This window comes from Centropristis striata, chromosome 23 (genome assembly GCF_030273125.1).
Source record: "Centropristis striata isolate RG_2023a ecotype Rhode Island chromosome 23, C.striata_1.0, whole genome shotgun sequence".
Classification (NCBI taxonomy): Eukaryota; Metazoa; Chordata; class Actinopteri; order Perciformes; family Serranidae; genus Centropristis; species Centropristis striata.
This window is the reverse complement of record NC_081539.1, coordinates 28,176,020-28,199,309: the sequence shown is the minus strand read 5'-3', so window position 1 is coordinate 28,199,309 and position 23,290 is coordinate 28,176,020. Positions and strand designations below refer to the sequence as shown.

The window sequence follows — 23,290 nt, the reverse complement described above, 5'->3', positions numbered from 1 at the left end:
ATTCTAGGATGTTGGGAAAAACACTCCAGCTTGTTTTTATTTCTTTAAACCAATCTCAGTTGTCTTGAGCAGTAGTAAGCCCAGGATGCAGCAAATGTACTCCACTTACTTGTTGTACTACACGTTTTCTGTGCAAGAAAAACTTGGGGGGTACCAGACACACAAATTCCATTAAATTCTGTCCATTTCTTATATTATCATGGACTAAAGGGTTGGTCAGTTGGAAACTTTGGCCTGATGGAAGCTAGAGAAAAGATCACGAGGTCATTGCTGAAATCCCTGTTGTTTTCAACACTAATTTAGCCAGGTGGGACTGGACGGAGCCATGTTGCTGTGGTCATTATGGAGTGCAATATTGCTCATGACTCCCCTGGAGGCTGCAGAGGAGGATGACGTCCGAGCAGGTAGGGATGACTCTGTTGTATAGAGCCCAATAATGTGTATTCTGTAAAAAGCAAACCCAATATTGCATGTCTGTTATCATAACTAATTTTCCCTTTTCAATACAACAAAGATCTGTGCAAAAAGTCAATATAACTTAAAATATTGAGTCAAATATTAGATTAATTTGAGTTAGCTCCATTGTCTTTGTTGTCTTGACATAAAATTCTTTCGCAGCATGGACACTCAGATATTTAAGTTGAAACAACAAGTTGGGTTTTACAGTGCAGCAACACTAGCATACAACGTACAGTCTGAGATTATTTAGGATGATATAAATTATGGACCTCTTGAGTCGGGAATGTAGATTTTCAGTTAATATATCTTCATTTTTAGATATTTAGAAGATATTTGTCTTTGATTTCTGTTTTTCTTTGTGTGTGTGTGTGTGTGTGTGTGTGTGTGTGTGTGTGTGTGTGTGTGTGTAGGCTGCAGCACAGCTGTGAATGACCTGGTCTATATTGTTGATGGCTCATGGAGTGTTGGCTTCGCTGACTTTGACACGGCCAAGCAGTGGCTGATCAACATCACCAGCCAATTTGACATCAGTTCCCTTTACTCACAGGTAATACCAAGCACGTGTTGTTTTCTGAACACAGGGCTGTAGAAGACCAAGTCAAGTCCATAACCAGGTCCAGTGAAGTCTGAGTCAGGATCAAGTTCAAGGGCAGTTAAGACCAAGACCAATGCAAGGGAGATAGGATGGACAGTGAAAGTCTATCTATAGACAAGATTGATCTATTTTCTTACATTAAACTAATGCAGTGTATCGTTTTGTTCGAATCAGACAGTCAAGCAACATTCTGTACAACTGATCCAAAATCAGCTGCTAGGAACAACTTCGCCAAGACAAATACACTGCGAAAAAGATGTGTCTGAAAACAAGAAAACAAGATTTCTTAAATTAAGATTATTAAATCTAGAAATAAGCATGTTGTACGCTTAAAATAAGAAATTAACTCTTAAAACAAGATAAATTAAAGCTTCAAGCAGCGATGAACTGGCCCGAGCAGAGTGACCTGACAATTATTTGTTTCTTATCAAGATAAAAAAAACTTTAGCTTTAGAAGTGTTAGATAATTTATCTTGTTTTAAGAGTTATTTCTTATTTTAAGCGTTCAACATGCTTATTTCTAGATTCAATAATCTTAATTTAAGAAATCTTGTCAAGTGAAATTATCTGTCCATGCAGCAAGATCATTTCCCTCAGATTTAGTGTTTTTATCTGGTTTTTAGACACACCTTTTTTGCAGTGCAATTACAGTGAGTAGTAATATTACTGCAGCTGGTACATTGCACATGCTGGCTTTTAGAATGAATGAAATGTTGAACAGTCAAGGAGTGTAATGTGAGGATGTCTGTTTATTTGGGGCATGTAGTGTGTCTTCCACCTCGTCTCCTAGTACTGCTACAGTCTGCACTGACCTTTGGTCCTGGGGGCCCAACAAGTCCGCCTGTGCCTGGTAGTCCTGGCTCGCCCTGGTTGGACAACAAACACACTCAAAGTGGAATAAAAACGGCCTTAAGACTGGACTTGAGACTAAAAATGGACTTGACTACAACAGCCATTGCTGAGCATGACTTGTGTTTCTTGGACAGTCATTTCCATTTGTATTTAGCATACACTTAGAGTATGTTGATGGCCAGTCTCATTACTATCAACACTGTTTTTCTGTGTCAGTCGCCAGCTTTGATAAAAAGCACATTATTCTAGCAATTTAGCCCATTTCAAGTGCCACAGAGCACCAGTAAATCTACACTACAATACACATAGCTTTGTTTGTATGTGCTGTAGGTGGCTGTGATCCAGTACAGCGACACTCCTCGTCTGGAGATTCCTCTGGGAAAACACCAGGGAGGAGCAGAGCTCATCCAGGCCATACAGAGCATCAGCTACCTGGGAGGAAACACACAGGTAGGACAGCATGTTTTCTCTTTACAACTCTTTCCATCCATCCATCCATCCTTCCATCCATCCATCCATCCATCCATCCATCCATCCATCCATCCTTCCATCCTTCCATCCATCCATCCTTCCATCCATCCATCCATCCATCCTTCCATCCTTCCATCCTTCCATCCATCCATCCTTCCATCCATCCTTCCATCCATCCATCCATCCATCCATCCATCCATCCATCCATCCATCCATCCATCCACCCACCCACCCATCCATCCATCCATCCATCCATCCATCCATCCATCCATCATCAATCTAATCCATCCATCCATCCATCCATCCATCCTTCCATCCTTCCATCCATCCATCCATCCATCCATCCATCCATCAATCTAATCCATCCATCCATCCATCCATCCATCCATCCATCCATCCATCCATCCATCCATCCATCAACCCACCCACCCATCCATCCATCCATCCATCCATCATCAATCTAATCCATCCATCCATCCATCCATCCATCCATCTGTATGCAGATATTATAAGAATATATAACAATTCTGAACAGTTGGAGTGCTGCTTGCCCTGGTCATTATGCTGCCCAAAAATAGGGCCACATTCATGAATTGGCAGCCAATGGATGAAATCAAAGTGTTTAAATACTCAATACATAAATAATTATGGCATAAATATCAAAGTCTCAGGAAATTGCAGCCTTGGACCCCAACGCAGAATAACTGATGAGGATGAAGCAGAGAAAGTTCAATGATTTATTGCAACAAAAAGATCTGCAAGTTGAGAGTCCAAAGGCACGCAGGGTGCAGCACAATGGGTGGTACTGGGTGGCGGTTACAACACAAGAATATCCAAATGACACTGACTTACAGAGTTAGGCAAAGTAGCTGCTTTTGAAGGGATATCCTATAGTATAACAAATGATATTGATAAATATAATGAGAAATGGGGAATGTTTTTAAGACTATATTCTTTACAGGGTAGCTAAAATGTATCTGCATACACTGATCATTGGTTGTTCTTGGGGGACTGGCATGGAAATGAAGGTGGAGGTGGACTGGGTTCATTACAGGGACATGTACTAGAAGACTACCTGCAGACAGTGAATTTCACATGGGACAATGAATAGACGTGCAATAGTGTGGTGGTTGGCTCCTGTTAAGACAGTTTAACATATTGAGCATGGACTAATTTGACCTATCTTGGACTTTTAAAAATAAAAAATTTAAACTGGCTTTTAGTTTGGTTTTGTAAAAAAATAAAAACTCAATAAAAGTTGAATCATAAAAAAAAGAATATCCAAATGACTGGAAAAACGTCAGTCTTTTGTAAATACAAGCTGAAATATATGAACTGTCACTCATCTGGCAATAACTGTGTGCTTTCATACACTGAGACACAAGTGTGTGGGTAAACTGTTACATTTTACTCATTAGGCGGCTAGTTAGTTAGCTGGCTGATTCCATAATGCTTTAATGCTACACTGGTTATCTAAAATGAGCCCAGCAGCAGGCTGGTGAAGTGGTGAGTGAGGTTCTTAATTGCAGTCTGATAAACAGTTTGTCCACAGATGCTCTATAACAACAGAATAACTGGTTTCATGGGTTGGAAAAATGATCTGCACAACCGAAACCCAACACAAAACTTTTTAGGTCTTATTACGTAACATAACCCCATAACCTCACTAATGGAAGCGGGGAAAGGTGAGTACATGGCAGATGAGGGGCAGGGCAGACAGTCAGAACTGGAAGGGAAGAATCTCAAAGGTGGAAAGCAAAATGACATGACCGATATGAATATATGGAACAAAAACAAATCTTCAGGAGCAAGGTGGATTGTGACAATAGACAGGCACAACTAATATCTGTTTATTTCATTAACAAAGTGAAGAGTTAGCTGTTAATTCAAAGTTACTTCTGCCATATTTTTAATCGAAAGACGTGTTCCAAAAACCTTTTTGCACTAATTACTACTGGTTGATTGGGGCACCTGCATGAGAGAAACAAACCTAAAATGTCCTATTAAAATCTTCACTACTTCCATAAGAAACTAATGAGAAATGAATAAAGTGTAGGCTGGTTATTAAGAGGCTGACTTCACCTAGGCAGGTCCAAGGCTGCCAATATTCAGTCTCACAGGTACATCTGCAGCAACGTGACCACACAGCAACATCACAAGCACAAGAAAATGTCAATAAACATACAGACACGCTAACTTTGGGTTGCTCTGCTTTACATCACATTCTGTTGTAAAAATATAAATACATATCCATCCCTTTGTCTGTTCTATTCTGTTTACTTTCCCCATGGATATTTAAAGGCTTTTTTTATGTGTTTATATAATTTAATTTGTATTCTGATGTGCTGCAGCTGGCGAACATACCAGTTCACACACATGGTTTCTCACAGCATCATGGCATTTTTCATTCGTTCCACCAAGTCGTGACAGTTTTCTCTCTGTTCTGCAGACTGGAAGGGCCATCAAGTTTGCCGTGAATCACGTGTTCGCCTCCTCCCAGAGACCCAGCCAGGTCAAGAACCGCATTGCTGTGGTGGTGACGGACGGCAAATCCCAGGATGACGTGGTAAATGTCACTTTGCTGTGTTCAAGCGCTTAAATTAACCCAAGTCAGGTTTATTTAGCTAGCCCTCATAATAGCACAATCAAGGAGCTTCAGATGTGTCGCAGTGTGAATTAATCATCGACTGTATATAAATAATGGACGTATCACCGTGACGTCACCCATTGGTTTGTGGCCCGTTGGAAGCATCGAGTTCATCGTTACACTCGTCGCCATCTTGCGTCGCCATCTTGTTTCCGATACGGGGAGCAGACCATATCTGGACTGTGGAGGAGGAGAGGGATCTGATCACTGACTACAGCCTCTCTACACCTCAACCTGACTGAGAGAAGCTGCTGCTAATTCATGTTAGCATTAACTGGAGCATTAACTGGGATGTTAGTTTTGGCTAGCAAAACATAAAAAACAAAGTGTATGTTACTGATCTCAGAAAACTGAGCAGCGACTCCTTGGAGTGTCTGTTAGTCCAACCAAACGCTGAACAAGACATTTTTACTGAACAAAACGTCCAAATAAACAGTCATTCAGTGAAAATACAGTGAAAGGGTCAAAGTTATGAGACCAAACCGGTGAACGTCCTTTTTTATATCTATAAAACGTTATATATAACTTTATTGACATGTTGCCATGGATTTGCATTGTTCTGCTTCTCTCCTGATGACGGCTTGCCTTGTTAGCCACCTGTCAATCAAAGGTAGCCACGCCCCAAATCATATGATTCTTTATCTTCTATTTTCTTCTAAATGGGGCCATTATTAGAACTATTAACATGAAATTGTCTTGAAGAAGATTTTTTACTAGTGATTGAGACCATAGTGTTCATATATCAAGTGAGAAGTTTTCAAATTTTGCATTGAAATGAATGGACTGAAAAACTTAGCGCCCCCTGCTGGAATTTTCGGTAGAATGCAGCTTAAGGCACTTCCTGGTTTGCCTCCTTGCTCAGACCCGGAGGTTGCCGCCTGAAATTAATTGACAGGAGTTCCCTCAACCATAGAACCTCAATACAGAAACTCTATCCAGCATGGGGTATCCAGAGTATGAAAGCTGTTGCTGTTATATTGTTTATTGTATTGACAGCTTATGTTTCTCCAGGTGGATGCCAGTATGGAGGCACGAGCTCAGGGTATAACAGTATTCGCTGTTGGAGTTGGCAGTGAGATCACCACCTCGGAGCTGGTATCCATTGCCAATAGGCCGTCATCCGACTACGTCCTGTATGCCGAAGATTACACCACCATCGACCGTATCCGAGACTCCATGGAGCAAAAGCTCTGTGAAGGTTGGGATATCTAGTTTATTTATGTCCTTCGCATGTTTATAACGGTTATCACAATTTCAATTCAAATCAATCGATTTCAATTTCTATTACCGTAATCCAGGATCAGCCTTAGTGTGGTACATTCACAAAAAATGGCAGTGATATCACACTCAATTTAGTCAAGCTTTTGGAAGTGGCAGAATCCAAAGTCTAATTTAATTGTGACAATTATCAAGCATTTCCTCAATTCTCCTGACTGTGGAGTTGCAAAGTGGAAGGGAAAACTGGTTTTGGAAGTGTTTTCCCAATTTGAATTCCTATTTCAAATTTTCTTGAAACAATAAATTCAGTGTTACTTAACACTGAAACACACGGGGGATCAAGTCTTTTTGCTAATTGACCTGCACCAAACAGCAAATAAAAAGTTAGCAACTAACGCTAAGTAGCTGTTGTATAAGGTCAAAAACGTATCAGCTACATGTTAAAGCAAGAAAGTATTAATATTGTCAAATCTAGAAATAAGCATGTTGAACGCTTAAAATAAGAAATGAACTCTTAAAACAATATAAATTATCTAACACTTCTAAATCTAAAGTTTTTTTTTAAATCTTGGTAAGAAACAAATAATTTGCAGTGCACTCTGCTCGGACCAGTTCATCTCTGCTCGCAGCTTTAATATATCTTGTTTTAAAAGTTAATTTCTTATTTTAAGTGTACAACATTTCAGCTAATTCAGCTAATTTCTAGATATAATAATCTTGATTTAAGAAATCTTGTCAAGTGAAATTATTTGTCCATGCAGCAAGATAATTTCCCTCAGATTTAGTGTTTTTATCTTGTTTTTAGACACCTTTTTTGCAGTGTATGGACTCAAAAAGACTACCAGAAACAAGACTACCACTGATTGCTAATGTTGTCTTGCTCTATGTGTATAATACACATAAACACATAAGCTCCTCTGACAACAAGTTGTAAAATTTAAAAAAAGTTAGAACATTTTCTATCATGTTATTATATATATTATTATAAATTATATTCATGCACTTGTGGGAAAACAAATATTGTCAAATGTTTTAATTTACCATGTTATCATGCAGGTTATCTTTTTAGCTAACACTAGTTCAACCAGTTCTTATTTCTCACTGAAATTGGCAGACAGACTTGAACATTTTGGCATGCAATAGCAGGAAGGGGAAGGTGGAATCAATAACATTATAAAGGCTGCATCTGTTTAGTTGTGACTGTTCCAGTGCCTGGTCCATTTCTGCACCATGGCTTACTGTTGAACTGAGCCTGCACTTGTGTTTTTCCTGGAAACATACTTTGTTGTTGTGTGAGATCCAGAGAATTAAAAATACAAATCAGCACAACACCACATAACACAGCTGACCCAAAATGAAATCATTGTTTTGCATATCTATTAAGAGGTTGACTTCTTTGTCTGAATAAATCACCATTTCTTTCTAGAGTCTGTGTGTCCAACACGAATCCCAGTGGCATCTCGTGATGAGAAAGGCTTTGAGCTGATGGTGGGCATGAACATTGAGAAGAAAGCCAAGAAGATCCCTGGCTCTCTGCTGTCTGAGGCAGCCTACTCTCTGGCTGCCTCCACAGACATTACTGAGAATACCAGGTAATGTTTAGAGACTATAATGAAGGTATAATTAATAATTAATACTTGGTATAATTAAGAGGATTAGTAATTTGGTAACTACAAACTGTCTTCATACACTTTATTGTAGTTTAATTTATCAATATCTTTCATATTGTAATATAGTTTGGGCAAGCACCTTTCCTACTACACTCCATATTTCTCAAATATGTGTTTTTATTTTTAAGGTATATTCTGATCATGAAAACTTTCCAAAGCACTTTAAGACTTATTTTAAATTTAATTCTCAGATTCACTCTTATTCAACGCGTCAATCTTTAGATCTTCATCCTCCAAGATTTCTGACATGCAGAGGTCAATTTATTGTTCAATTTAGAGGGACTAAATTATGGAATACCTTTTCCCATCTGGCAAAGGACTCCATCTCTGTAAAATGCTTCAAAATATGTCTAAAAGCTCATTTAACTGCTGTTTTAAAATTCTAATTCACACACATGTTCATTTTTGTTTTTAATTGTTTTTGTTATTGTCATTATAACTTGTTGATGTTATACATTTGCTTTTTCTATTATCAGTTTATTACTTTCTAATAACTATGAAATTTTAGGTGGAGGCTTTAAATAAATAAGCCCATCTGGGTTTTCTGCCTCTCCCTGCACTTTACATTATATGTTATTTTTGTCATTTTATGTAATTCTAACTGTGCAAATAAAATAAAACCTAAACCTAAAGGTCTTTAAAATCTCACACTGGTTACATTTTGCTTTTCATTTGATCAGCTATGGTTTATATTTAGTCATTGACTTCTTCCTTGTACCAGGGATATTTTCCCAGAGGGCCTCCCTCCATCCTATGTGTTCGTTGCCACCCTGCGTCTAAAGGGGCCTTCGAGCAAGCTGACCTTTGACCTTTGGAGGGCGCTGTCTAAGGATCAGGAAATCCAGGCTGCAGTGACACTAAATGGGAAGGACAAAAGTGTCATCTTCACCACCACCAGTGTAACAGAAAAGGAGCAGAGAGTCACCTTTAAAGCCGGCCTTGAGGTTTGTATGAGTTTCATGTCCTTACCAGATCAATACCACTTTTGGCCGGGCTTTGATTTCCAAGTACTGACAAATGCTCTTTTCCCAATATGAACACGTTTCCAAATGCCTGATATATCTCTGTCAGCTGGTAAATCCAATTCAGTTCAATAAAAAGGACTCCTTGCCTTGCCTCTGGACACAGCTACAAAGATTTTTTCAGTCTGACAAATGCTTCACTTTAGGTTTCAGTTCCAGAGGTGAGAAGAGGGATTGTTCCTCTGGCTAAAAATATTCAGGACCAGTCCATCTGGTAAATGTGTGATTAAGATGTATACTGTGTTGTAACATATTTAGTTTGATGCCTGCTGAGAACCTCTGTTGAACATTATCCACCTCGGGCAGACCCACATTTCCTGTCTGTAACTCTGCTAGTGTTAAATAGAGGCAAAATGTTTAAAAAGGGTTGGCTGGGGCGGGATTATCGTGACCAACAAGCCCAATTTAAACTTGTATGATTCATTCTACACTGCAAAAAAAGAAAAATGGGTGAACTCAAAATTTGAAGGCAACAAACTTCGATAAAATTTTAAGTTGGACAATTAAACTAAATATTTTAAGTTTTGTTTTTGAGTTTGCTCAACTCTGAATTTCTCTGGCATGTTTGTAACGCCGCTATGAAATGTCAGCTAATGTTATGACCACAATTTTGAGTTAGCATTGATACGCTAATGGCTACTCTTGTAGCTGTAACAAGCAGCGCCGCTAGCATCAGTTAGCCGCTAGCATCAGTTAGCCGCCAGCATCAGTTAGCCGCTAGCATCAGTTAGCCGCTAGCTTTCGCTAATGACCTAATTTCACAACAAAGAAATAAGAGTTATCAGAACTATTGTCCCTTGTTGTGAACCCCAACTTAAAGATATAAGTAACAACAACTCACCAACTTGTTTTTGAGCAGACAACTGGCTTCCTTTGTTGTGCTAAATTACATTATTGCCCTAAATGTCAGTAATTTATATTTCCAAGATTTACCAAATTAAATCACTGTTTTAGGCCAAAAAATACAAGTTGGCTTTTTTGCAGTGTATTTTATTTATGTAACTGCAATGTGATCAATAATCTTAATTTCTAATAATCTTAATTTAAAAAATATTGTCAAGGTAAATTATCTGTCCATGCAGCAAGAACATTTCCCTCAGATTTAGTGTTTTTATCTTGTTTTTAGACAACACCTTTTTGCAGTGTGCAGTCCATTTACCATTTACTCACTTAATGCAGCTGCTTAATCCTGCACCATTAATAGTAATTGTATCTTCACAATGGCAAGAAAGCTGATTCACGAACACGAGGAAAACATAAATGTCACAGCAGTTTATTTTGGTTAATATAAAGAGAACACTGTGCTGTGCTACCGTTATTTTCCTGTCCCTGAAAGAACACATTGTGTTATTAGAGTGTACTCTGTCTCTTCCAATGTCGGGTTCACGTTGGTTTCTGTGAATGAACCTGACTGGGACGACTTGCAGAAAGCCAAACTAGCAGTTATTCAAACATCATCCCCTGTTCAGTTCAATACACAGCTGAACCGGTGAAGATGTAATGTGATGGAAGCCAGGAGGAGGCTCAAAGAAAACGTTTCCTACTCTAAACCACTGGATTTCCCCAGTGGAAACTAGTTGGTGGATGTGTAGTCTTTGGAGCGCATGTCTCTGTTTCCATAGCAGCACAAGGTAATAATACATCCCGTTGGACACACCAGGCTGCTTTTTCCTAAAGACTCCCACCACCCTCCGTCCTAACACACCTAGACTTTAGCTTAGAGTGTTGAACAGGGTTATAATTATGTTCAATTTGTGTTTGCACATGTTTGATTTGATGTGGTATGATGTGGCACATGGTAGAAGTCTGCGATTTGTCATTTGGAAATGATGGCTGTGGCTCAGTCCCAATGAAACAATAGCAGCTCTGTTTCTCTTTCTCCTTCTGGATGGTTTGACTTTTACAAAAAAAAAAAGATTGTGATGGAAAAATAAAGGAGCTCTTGGACTTAATACCTTGCTCGTCATAACTATTTGCGGAGCATTTAGGGAACACACATTTTTGGTCTTACTGTCAAAATTAGATTTGATGAAACACATGCGAAAACAGAAATCTGAGGCTGAGTGAAGGAAGGTTTGACAAGTTAATAACTGTTTTCATATCCAACATTGCTTGAACAGAGACATGTTTAGTCTCATACATGAAAAAACTTTCAGTAAATGTATCTTTATACACGGTCTCCGATAAAGTTGAAATAATTTTGTTTTCAGACACAATCCTCCTGTTAATTGTGGTTTCATTTTCATAGGGATATGTTTGCAAGAGATTGATCAATACATGTGATTTATCTGTCAAGAATAAATCACATTGTCACAAAATAAACTGCTGTGACATTTATGTTTTCCTTGTATTCATGAATCAACTTTCTTGCCATTGTGAAGATACAATTACTATTAATGGTGCAAGATTAAGCAGCTGCATTACAGTTTTTCACAACCGCTATGACCCGTTTGTCAGAACCTTAAAAACGTTTTCAAAACTGTTAACGCACATCACACTTGATACACTCAATCCCCCAAACAGTTAATTTCATGGTCAAAATCACCCAGTGTAACTAAACACAGACACACACTTCCAAAATACAATAATACACTACAGTTTTTCACAACCGCTATGACCCGTTGTTCAATACTTTTACCGCTTTTTCAAAACTCTTCACACAGTTACCACAACATCAGCCTGTGTGGGCGATACAATTAACACAATTCTTCTTCTTTTGACACAAAATACACACATTTTACACATTTAAAATTAGTTTTAACTCCTTTTACACACAAGCTCAATCAAGACCAAAACAGTAGATGTTAACTGGTGAATTTTCAATTGCTTTCACACAGTTTGTCAAAACAGAAAACCTCATGTTCAAAACTAATGGATAAAAGATTACATTGATCACAGCTTCTGCTCCTTTTTCTTTTTGTGTATTTGACAATACAGTAATGAATGACAGCTGATTTTTTCCCCTCTTTACTCTACTGTAAGTCATTTTCATTTGCAATACAGTAAAATGTTTACTGCAAATCCTGTCACTCACTATCTTCTTCTTTCATAAACATTCTGCAAAGCTGCTCTGACACGGCTCGTTCACTTTCTGTACTGAGTGTTGTACAAAAGAAAGGAACAAAATTCATGCCCAACAAATGAAAAATGAAGAACATCATCACAAACATTATCTGGAGTCTTGGGCTATTTTGTCTATTTTTGAATCACTTTCATGTCTTTGTAAGTCATTTTGTGTCTTTTTTTTGTGTCATTTTGTGTCTTTTTTTAGTCCTTTAGTCCAACATAAAATGTGATTTTGAATCTTTTTTTTTCCTTTCAAAACACTATCATGCTCAATAAAGAATTGTAAATGTTGCAAATGTGAACAAAGGTTGCAAATCTACCATATAAGAGGGTTCCATCCAGTTCTATCATTTTATACTAAATATATTTGAGCTTGTCTCCAGTTTTACTTGGTATATCATCATCAAACTGAAACTGGCCTCATGGAGTTTACAGCCAGAACTTTAGAGGTAAATTTACAGTAGGGCTCCACGCTGCTTTGTTTTCTAGTCTGGATGATGAAGAAGTCATGATTTGGTGCTTTTGGAGACTCCACAGGGTTAATTTAAATGTGTGATCAATACAATAATCTGTTGATTGTAAAAGAAAAAGGAAAAAAAGTAGATAAGAAACATGCAAAGTGATTCGGTTTGTGTTCTTCCATCAGTTGTCAGTGTTTTTTATGACACGGTGCTGTGACTGACTAAATGTTTCTGTTGGAAGACAACGTGTGTCAGTGTTTTGGTAGATTTGGTCAATTGTGTTAGTGTATTATTGTATTTTGGAAGTGTGTGTCTGTGTTTAGTTACACTGGGTGATTTTGACCATGAAATTAACTGTTTGGGGGATTGAGTGTATCAGGTGTGATGTGCGTTAACAGTTTTGAAAAAGTTTTTAAGGTTCTGACAAACGGGTCATAGCGGTTGTGAAAAACTGTAACACAGTTCACCAAATCTACCAAAACACTGACACACGTTGTCTTCCAACAGAAACATTTAGTCAGTCACAGCACCGTGTCATAAAAAACACTGACAACTGATGGAAGAACACAAAACCGAATCACTTTGCATGTTTCTTATCTACTTTTTTTCCTTTTTCTTTTACAATCAACAGATTATTGTATTGATCATACATGTAAATTAACCCTCTGGAGTCTCCAAAAGCTCCAAAGCATGACTTCTTCATCATCCAGACTAGAAAACAAAGCAGCGTGGAGCCCTACTGTAAATTTACCTCTAAAGTTCTGGCTGTAAACTCCATGAGGCCAGTTTCAGTTTGATGATGATATACCAAGTAAATCTGGAGACAAGCTCAAATAGATTTAGTATAAAATGATAGAACTGGATGGAACCCTCTTACGTATATGTTGTATTTGCGACCTTTGTTCACATTTGCAACATTTACTGTAAAATTCTTTATTGACCATGATAGTGTTTTGAAAGTAAAAAAAGATTCAAAATCACATTTTACTAAAGGACTAAAAAAGACACAAAATGACTTACAAAGACATGAAAAGACATGAAAATGATTCAAAAATGGACAAAATAGCCTCCATAGATACAATGTTTGTGATGATGTTCTTCATTTTTCATTTGTTGGCCATGAATTTTGGTCCTTTTTTGTACAACACTCAGTACAGAAAGTGAACGAGCCGTGTCAGAGCAGCTTTGCAGAATGTTTACGTATGAAAGAAGAAGATAGTGAATGACAGGATTTGCAGTAAACATTTTACTGTATTGCAAATTAAAATGACTTACAGTAGAGTAAAGAGGTAAAAAAAATCAGCTGTCATTCATTACTGTATTGCCAAATAGACAAAAAGAAAAAGGAGCAGAAGCTGTGATCAATGTAATCTTCAATTCATTAGTTTTGAACATGAGGTTTTCTGTTTTGACAAACTGTGTGAAAGCAATTGAAAATTCACCAGTTAACGTCTACTGTTTTGGTCTTGATTGAGCTTGTGTGTAAAAGGAGTTAAAACTAATTTTAAATGTGTAAAATGTGTGTATTTTGTGTCAAAAGAAGAAGAATTGTGTTAATTGTATCTCCCACACAGGCTGATGTTGTGGTAACTGTGTGAAGAGTTTTGAAAAAGCGGTAAAAGTATTGAACAACGGGTCATAGCGGTTGTGAAAAACTGTAAGTGAGTAAATGGTAAATGGACAGCACACTGCAAAAAAGGTGTGTCTAAAAACAAGATAAAAACACTAAATCTGAGGGAAATGATCTTGCTGCACGGACAGATAATTTCACTTGACAAGATTTCTTAAATTAAGATTATTAAATCTAGAAATAGGCATGTTGAATGCTTAAAATAAGAAATTAACTCTCAAAACAAGATAAATTAAAGCTGCAAGCAGTGATGAACTGGACTGCAAATTATTTGTTTACCAAGATTAAAAAAAACTTTATTTAGAAGTGTTAGATAATTTATCTTGTTTTAAGAGTTAATTTCTTAATTAAAGCGTTCAACATGCTTATTTCCACACTCCAGAGGCACATAATATGGAAAGAGTTAAAAAATATTTTATTCCAACTTTATGGGCGACTGTGTATTTAAGATAAAATCTAACGTGTTTATGTATTTGCTCTTCCTCTCAGAATCTGTATGATGGAAAGTGGCATCAGCTCAAACTCCTGGTGAGACCGCGGCAGGTCACCAGTTTTCTTGATGATCAACCGATCCGGGAAATGATGCTGAAACCGGTGGAGCCCATTTACATCAATGGGGAGACACAGGTGGCTAAGAGGCGAGGAACAGACATCACTGTACCTGTGAGTAATCACACCAGAAATCAGGGGAGAAAAGACATTCAATGTAATTCAGTTCACTTCAATTCACTTCAGTTCCCTTGACTCACACCTGCCAGTTATTGAGTCAGTGATCAGCTCAGTGCAGATTCAGGTGCACTGTAAAAAAAAACCTATTGTTTTTATGATAAAAAACCGGCAGCTGTGGTTGCCAGAACTTTACCGTAATAAATATGGTAGAACTTTATTTAATATTACGGTAAAAAGATATTGACACTATTGATTTCAGGTTAAAGATTGCCATTTTATAAAATTTTTTACTGTATAAATATTTTTCCATCAAAAGAAACGCTGATGACAAGAAAATACTTTATAAATGAAAATGCATAAATGAAAGATTTTACTATTAAATATTACAGTGTATTTTTTTTTTTTTTTTAGAGATATGGTGTTTAGTACATTTAGCAGTGAGAATTTTTTTTATTTTTTTACAAAAGATAAATGCAAAAATTACAGTGATGGCTTGTATATATATATTACATTAAATACATATTACAGTGTATTTTACAGTAGAGTCAAAAAACAAAACTGTAAAAAATACTGTTTTAGCTGATATATTCATTTACAGTGTTTCATTGTTTAGTTCCCAACATGCTTTTGATGTAACACTTTAAACCTATTAAAAATGATAAATAGCATAATTATGCAAGAAGGTTCAACAAAAAGTAAAGTAAAATAATAAGTGTTAATAAATAATAATGAAATATGCTCATCCTGATATACTTTATGAAAGATATGGAGTTATATCTTTCTATTTAATTTAGATATTCTTATTTCTTTTTCTTTCCTCCTGCTCTCTTGTTTCTCTTCATGTGAACATAACATGAATTGTCATACCAAGGCAATGGAATGAATGGACCTAAGAAACTGACAAAATGTAGTAAAGATAAAATAAAAGATCTGGTGAACTAGAAGAGCACTCAGAGAGCACAGAGCACACATTCAATAATATCACATCATCTATTTTCCTCACCACATTTCCATTTTTTATTGTCTTTTTATTCAGTTGGAGATTCAGAAGCTGCGTCTGTACTGTGATCCTCATCAGAGTGAGAGAGAAACAGCCTGTGAGATCTACTCTGTGGTATGATCTCCACTGTATCTACTGCAATCTACAAAGGTCACATTTTGTACTTCTGTATGTGTCTGCATCAATGAGAGCACAATGCTGACCTTTTTTTATTCTTTCTCTTGTTCTCTTCACTTATTCTACAGGATGATGAAAGGGTAAGTGTAGTTTCTATCCTGTTTCTTACACACTTTCAATCTGAATTTGCAAAGTGCAAAGGTAATAGCACAGGGGAAATAACTGACTAGAAGTCTTGTACAGCAGCTATTCCCAACCTTGGGGTCGGGACCCCAATTGGGGTCGCGAGATGATTTCTGGGGGTCGCCAAATCATTTTGGAAGTCAGCTCTGTCTCCACTGTGTTAAAGTGTTCATGTGTTAATGTGTTTTAGTCTTTTATGTCATTTTTTTTTTGTGGTCATTTTGTGTCTTTTTTTGATAATTTTCTGGTCAATTTGTGTCTTTTTTGGTCATTTTGTGTCTTTTTTTTAGTCATTTTGTGTCTTTTCCGGTCATTTTGTGTCTTTTTTGGTCATTTTGTGGTCATTTTGAGTCTTTTTTGGTCATTTTGTTTCTTTTTTGGGTGATCTGAACTGTCCTTGTGAGATTCTGTTCAGTGAGCGGGGGTCGCGGACAACATGCATGTTAAATTGAGGGTCTATATTAGCCTGGCTAACACCAGACCAACCTCAAATGAGATTTAGTCTGGAAACCAGCCATTCATTTCTCCGTAGAGGATGCGTGGTTACGTGCAAGGCAGTATGGGTATACCCAGGCTAGGTCGCGACTCAAAAAGGTTGAGAACTACTGTTGTACAGGGACTGAAGTTTGACTTTACAAATGTTTAAACCATAAACCTTAACTCCTGAACCTGACCCTATTGTTTCTATCCTCACAGTGTCCTCTGAATCGAACAGCAACAGTGGAGGAAGAAGACTGCAACTGTGTAGTCGGAGCAGCAGGGCCGCCCGGCCTGCCAGGACGCATGGTCAGACACACATCGCTTTATCCGATAACACTCAAAGGACATTTACAGTTTTTCTCAGTCGCTTTGGTGCATTTCTCACAGCACTATTTGCATTTGGACAACAGTTTGTGCATTTCTCAAAACAATTCGTACAACCTGCAAAACCTAGTTGATAACCTGCAAAAGCGTGTCACTAGCTCAAAATGGATCATAGCTCATTCCTCAAAAACAAGTATTCATGTCAATGAAAGTGTCATCAAGATGAAAAGTCCTGACACCATGTTTATGAACAAGATAGTCAAATGTCTCTGTCATGTTTTCATTATGACAGTTTACTCTGGAAATGTTTTTCAATGCAAAAAAGTCAGATCTTGGTGACGCTACCTGAAAATGCTCCAGACAGACTATATACTATTTACACAGCCATTTGAAAACTACAGTAAAGTTACACATTACTGTATTTAGTGAGGTAACTGAGTACAACATACTGAATATGTATGTTTCACATTTTTATTGCATATGCTCTTTGCAGTTCTAATTTGTTCACACCATTGTGCAAAAGGAAAAAAAAACACCCTTATTTACAAAAAACATGGCGTCCCTTTGGGTCGAGCTGTGACAGTCCAGTGTTGTAGAAATGGTCCTCACTATGTCCTGCTGGTTCATATATGTTGTAAAGTGTTTATGGGTTTATGGATTCAGCTCTGAGTGATTGTAGAGAAGTGGCTTATCATTGGTTCAACTAATGCTTCACACAGCCCTTCTCATCAGTGAAAGCTGAGCTTCATCTGAGAGAAATGTATTCAATTCCAGAGACATTTTCAGTAAAAAATAGAGATTAAATTTTTTAAAATAAAATTTGACAGATTTTGACAGCTAGTTCAATATTTTTGTATGTAATGACTCGAGCAATGAAATGAGGAGTATTAGTTTTATATGGAATGACTATTCAGCATTCACACGTATAGTTAATTATGACTGACATGACATAAGCAATGATAATGTTATAGAACAGCAGAGATTTATATGAAAGCAATTGATGCATGTCCAAAAGCATTTGTAATTTGTTGTAAGGAATGAGAAACTGCTACTATGATGAGCACAAATGACTAAATGTTGTGGAGGTTGAACTAACTGTTGTGCAAATGTTAATATTGATGTGAGAAATGCACCAAAGAGACTGAGAAAAACTGTAATAAATGACTTACCTCCTGCCCCTCTGGTTGTGTTCATAGCTTGGTCTTTAAGCACCAAACTGGTGTACAGAACCCATTGCTCAACTATGATGTAACAGCCTGTGCTGAATTATACATCTGTTCCAACTGGAGTCTATCATTATATTGGAGGTTATTACACATGATGACCCACAGTGGTATTTGCTACTATATGAGAGGGAGGAGACACCACAACAGGCAAATTGAAAACTAGAGAACTCATTTGTGTGTATTTGACATGTAATATTTTTGGTGCATTATACCAAAAATATAGATTCCCAGACCTCAACTTCTGTCCTCTACTAATGACCAGTAATGACTTTTAGATGTAGTGACTCACTTCGAATGAGTCACAGTAGTATAAGTTGTCCTAGGGAGTTTTTTTAAATCTCCAAAAATCAAAGAGTATTTTGGAGAGCTTCTCTTCCAAGAGAAGTGGAGGCTCCATCTGAACTTTTTAGCATGTGCTATATTGAGTGATAGTCTACTGTATAAGCAATAGGCACAGCAGTGCTTTGAGCTAGGTGTTAGCATTCAAGTTGGAACCTGTTCACAATGACTATGCTGATTTTTATACACTCCCTTTTTTTGCAGTGTAGGTTTACATGTTTACCACGTCCACATCTTAATTTAGCGTGTTAGCATGCTAATGTTTGCTTAATAGCACTAAACAGAAAGTAAAGCTGAGTTTGGAAATGACATCAGACTTTAAAACATTCACAAACACAACACTGAGTGTAATTTTTTTTAAAAAAACAAACAGTTTTGGGTTCGGTATCTTACCCAGGGGCACTTTGACATAAAGACTGCCATGGCCAGAGATTAAACCACTAACCCTTCACCCTCTATATCATCTGAACGACAGCTGCCCTTGTAAAATCAGACAATTACCAAAGTACTGACAATTAATTTGGGAAAATTGTATGGTAATCCATCCAATCCACTTTCCAATCTAATTGAAACTATAAGAAAAAGTCCGGTGGTGCTAGAGGAAAGCTCAGGGGATCACCCAAGTATTTTGGTATATCTTCTGCAAATGATGACTGTCATTGCAATACATCCCATAAATTAGTTAAATACAATTCAATATCTTTTATATACCCAAAATCACAAATTTGCTTCAGAGGACAATTACAATCTGTACAGCATATGCTCTGTCCTTTGACTAGTGATGGGCGAATGAAGCTTCATGAACCATTTTCTTTATTTTCTGAGTCCACTAGATGGAGCACTCTGTTCACCAAAGACCTGAAAGCAAATTCAATTGGCATTGCTTGAGCCTTTTTCTTTAAACCAAGTGCGCCATCTAGTCGGCTTAGAAAATACAGAAAATGGTTCATGAGGCTTCATTGGCACATCACTACCTTTGACCCAGAGTTGTCCATCTCCAATAGTTGTTGAGATATTTTTTCATCTGGCAGACAAACATTGCCGACAATAAAGCCATTTGCATTGATTAAAACCTATGTATTTTAAATTTTGAATCATATTGTGTGTGCCATGATGTTTTAATGCTACAGGGCTTCCGAGGAGAGAAAGGGAGGGAAGGACCACCAGGACCTGATGGTAAGCCTGTAAGTGCTAATTGTTTCTTTTCACCACCTCATACTGTTATCACCAGTATTTATGATACATGCTGTCTGCACAAGATATAATTAGCTTGTGATGTCTCTGTCCTTAGGGTAAAGATGGTAAAGCTGGGGTATCTGGACCTTCTGGATTACAAGGGATCAAGGTAAAAAATCATATGCATCTTACCTAGATATTCTTTGGCTGATATTCTTGGGCTGATATTGGCCTATAACAGGCATATTGGTATCTATTGGTATAAGCGTATATGTTGTCCAATATGGGCCGAATTCTGAATCTTCTTTTTGTAAATATAATGCAGAAAATGATGCATGAAGTGATTCAGAAATGCTGTTAGTTATTGATCTTTTAATTTTTTTAATTCTTTATTAAAAGGTCAGCCATCGAAGGGTACAAAACATTCACTGATTATTTTATTTCTATCAATTCTTTATTTTCTCAGTGTTCATTTATAGAGTTGGTTGACAATGTAATGCATTGTATGTATACAGTGATGTATAATAATGTTAAAGAAGAAAACAGCCTTTTGAGTACATTTGCAGAGTAATATTGGTGCAAAATCGGTCAGGGTCTAATAATAACAATCTGAACGAGGAATGAATGACAAAATCCATTTAAATAGACTCATGTCAGCTTTAGTCTTGGCTCAATCCCAGAACTACAGAGCTATCTCTAAATTTATTTTCACACAATATTTTATTAGATGATCTGATGATGTGCATGGATATATCTGGGATAGTACTTAAATTATTTTCCACGTATTTATCAAATTGTAACTTAATTGTCTCCATTATTGACGAAGTGCCTGATTTTGCTCCTCTGACCCTGTGAAGTTCCTCGAACATGTCTTATTTTCCATTTATATTCTTCCTTTAAAGCACAATGTCCACAAATTTGGCTGTGTCCCTTTCTATATAGACGATATCAAGCTTTATGTTTCTGTTGAACCTGGAAAACTTTCAAATTTGACTTCTTTGGATTCCCGGTTTAGCTTCTTTTGTATGTAGTAGACCTCTCAGGTCATCAAATCAAGATCTCTAGATTGTGTATTGTTCAAAGTTCATGACTTAAACATGGTCACCAAACCTTTGCTGAAATTAGGGTATGGAGAGATCTCTGTCACTGAGTGTGGTAAATAATTGAAAATGCTCTTTAGAGTTTGTAATGGACATATCAAATATTTTATACCTCTTATTTATGTAAATGAGTTTGATTGCATGCTCTGACTTCCTGTCTTCCCTTGGCTGGACAGGGTGATGTTGGCCCAGCCGGATTAAGAGGGGAGCCCGGTCCAATAGGTCTCAAGGTAAGTCTTTAAAGAAGCAGTTGTGTCAGTGTTGTAGCTTTTCTAATCTGATGCCAGACCTGACAGTAGCTATTCTGTTGATACTTCCCAGGGAGACACAGGGGAACCTGGCTTATCAGGAGAACCAGGACCCCCAGGACCCAAGGTGAGACTATTCATACAACAATGGTTAAAACAGTCAGAGAATGAATATTAAACACTTTGTAAAACACAGTCAGTTCTTACCAGACTAATACACAGACACTCTACTGTAGTATATTACTTTTATTTTGTTGCATGATACAGGCCAAACCGATGTTCTTGTCTTACTTTTGCTACTCTTTACTCTATTTTTTTCATTTTCATTTTTCATTTACTAATTCTTCTTTTTGAACCGAAAAATAAACAAACAAAAAATAAACTAAATGCATACGTATACATACACATACTCACATACACACCATTATACAGATGTATATATAAACATATAAACATTTACACACATACAGTTTATATAACCCTATACATATACAAACATCTGCCCTGTCTAAGTAAAAAGTTAACATTACTATTATTAAAAGTTACATTAACAGTATGTGAAAGGCTACAGCACCTAGCATGCACCAATGTCAGAGGCACTATTCATAAACACATAGGGATCCTGAACATCCCTGAACAACTAGTGGCTAGAACTAGAGGCCTTATCCGTGGGCTAATTTTACCACACACATACCGAGCGTTCACTGTGATCATCTTGTCTCGGTAATGAAGCGATGTGTTTTTCTGTTGTAAGAAATCTGCCTGGAGGACGAGGCTTGTTTGGCATTACATCACGTTTACCGAGCCAGCTGGACATTAACATGAGAGTCTGGAGTGGTCCTTCAAAAAGCATTTTCTATGTTGCTCCAACAGAATACCAAATTAGGGGGTAGACAAATACACGAGGCCAGAATGTCTTTCTTAAAAAATTAGATATAATTTGATTTGTTGTATTTGTATGTAATGCCACAGTGAGTGTTCCAGCTCTAACATGAGATATTTTCCTCAGTTTGTGGAGATACTTTCAGTGTCCTGTTGAGTTAAAAGTATTAAAAAACATAGAAAAATAGTGACGACTGATGAGGTATAGATACTTGGTACTACAGTACTTGATACTACAATATATCAGCAGATGTCTTTGTATACAGGGCCTTCCTGGTGAGAGAGGCGAGCCGGGACCTCCAGGAGAAGCCGGACTGATGGTAAGATCCAGTTTTGTTCAACAGTCTACAACTTGCATTGAACCAGTGTTACTGAATGAATGTGAAACCATGAAATCTTCATGAAAATAGAATATTATGCCAGATCTAACAACCTACTGACGTCAAACCAGATGCACAGTCAATAATCCTACTATAAATACAAGTAGAGAGAACAGTTCTCTAATTCTAAGGGTTTGGCTTCCTCTGTGGATGTGTGTGTGTGTTTGGGATTTCCTCCTGTCACAGCAGTCCCTGCAGTCTTACCAGTGTTTGAAGTGGGATAGCTAATTACTGTAATAGTGTTGAATTTGGCTGTTGCTCCTCCACTTTGCCCGCTCCACTTTGAGTGTGTTTGTTGTCCAACCAGGGCGAGCCAGGACTACCAGGCACAGGCGGACTTGTTGGGCCTCCAGGACCAAAGGTTAGTGCAGACTGTAGCAGTACTAGGAGACGAGGTGGAAGACACACTACATGCACCAAATAAACAGACATCCTCACATTACACTCCTTGATTGTTCAACATTTCATTCATTCTAAAAGCCAGCATGTGCGTAGTAATATTACTACTCACTGTAAGTGCACTGCAAAAAAGGTGTGTCTAAAAACAAAATATAAACACTAAATCTGAGGGAAATGATCTTGCTGCATGGACAGATAATTTCACTTGACAAGATTTCTTCAATTAAGATTATTAAATCTAGAAATAAGCATGTTGGACGCTTAAAATACGAAATTAACTCTTAAAACATGATAAATTAAAGCTTCAAGCAGCGATGAACTGGCCCGAGCAGAATGCACTGACAATTATTTGTTTCTTACCAAGATAAAAAAAACCCTCTAGATTTAGAAGTGTTACATAATTTACATATATAAATATTTGTTTTGTTTTAAGAGTTTTTTTTTTTTAAGCGTACAACATGATTATTTCTAGATCTTAATTTAAGAAATCTTGTCAAGTGATATTATCTGTCCATGCAGCAAGATCAGTTCCCTCAGATTTAGTGTTTTTATCTTGTTTTTAGACACCTTTTTTGCAGTGTGTATTTATTGGCTTTTTTCAAGAAACAAAATAATGCAAGTAAAGTTGGTTTCTTACATGCACGAGAACCCTGCCACCTTGCAGGAACTAAGTAAG

General features: G+C 37.2%; 1 protein-coding gene across 1 annotated transcript in view; it reads left to right on the top strand.

Moving 5' to 3' along the window:
• The first annotated feature begins 325 nt into the window (after nucleotides 1–325).
• si:dkey-225n22.4 (collagen alpha-1(XXI) chain) overlaps nucleotides 326–23,290 on the top strand; it is an 83,692-nt gene continuing 60,727 nt past the window's right edge. Inside the window, exons 1-17 of the mRNA XM_059326509.1 lie at nucleotides 326–404; nucleotides 870–1,006; nucleotides 2,237–2,356; nucleotides 4,827–4,943; nucleotides 6,036–6,222; nucleotides 7,669–7,834; nucleotides 8,634–8,856; nucleotides 14,581–14,754; nucleotides 15,797–15,874; nucleotides 16,006–16,017; nucleotides 16,757–16,846; nucleotides 19,560–19,613; nucleotides 19,721–19,774; nucleotides 20,882–20,935; nucleotides 21,027–21,080; nucleotides 22,102–22,155; nucleotides 22,523–22,576. Of these exons, the coding sequence (XP_059182492.1) occupies nucleotides 326–404; nucleotides 870–1,006; nucleotides 2,237–2,356; nucleotides 4,827–4,943; nucleotides 6,036–6,222; nucleotides 7,669–7,834; nucleotides 8,634–8,856; nucleotides 14,581–14,754; nucleotides 15,797–15,874; nucleotides 16,006–16,017; nucleotides 16,757–16,846; nucleotides 19,560–19,613; nucleotides 19,721–19,774; nucleotides 20,882–20,935; nucleotides 21,027–21,080; nucleotides 22,102–22,155; nucleotides 22,523–22,576 (1,707 nt within the window). The remainder of the gene's footprint in view (nucleotides 405–869; nucleotides 1,007–2,236; nucleotides 2,357–4,826; nucleotides 4,944–6,035; nucleotides 6,223–7,668; nucleotides 7,835–8,633; nucleotides 8,857–14,580; nucleotides 14,755–15,796; nucleotides 15,875–16,005; nucleotides 16,018–16,756; nucleotides 16,847–19,559; nucleotides 19,614–19,720; nucleotides 19,775–20,881; nucleotides 20,936–21,026; nucleotides 21,081–22,101; nucleotides 22,156–22,522; nucleotides 22,577–23,290) is intronic.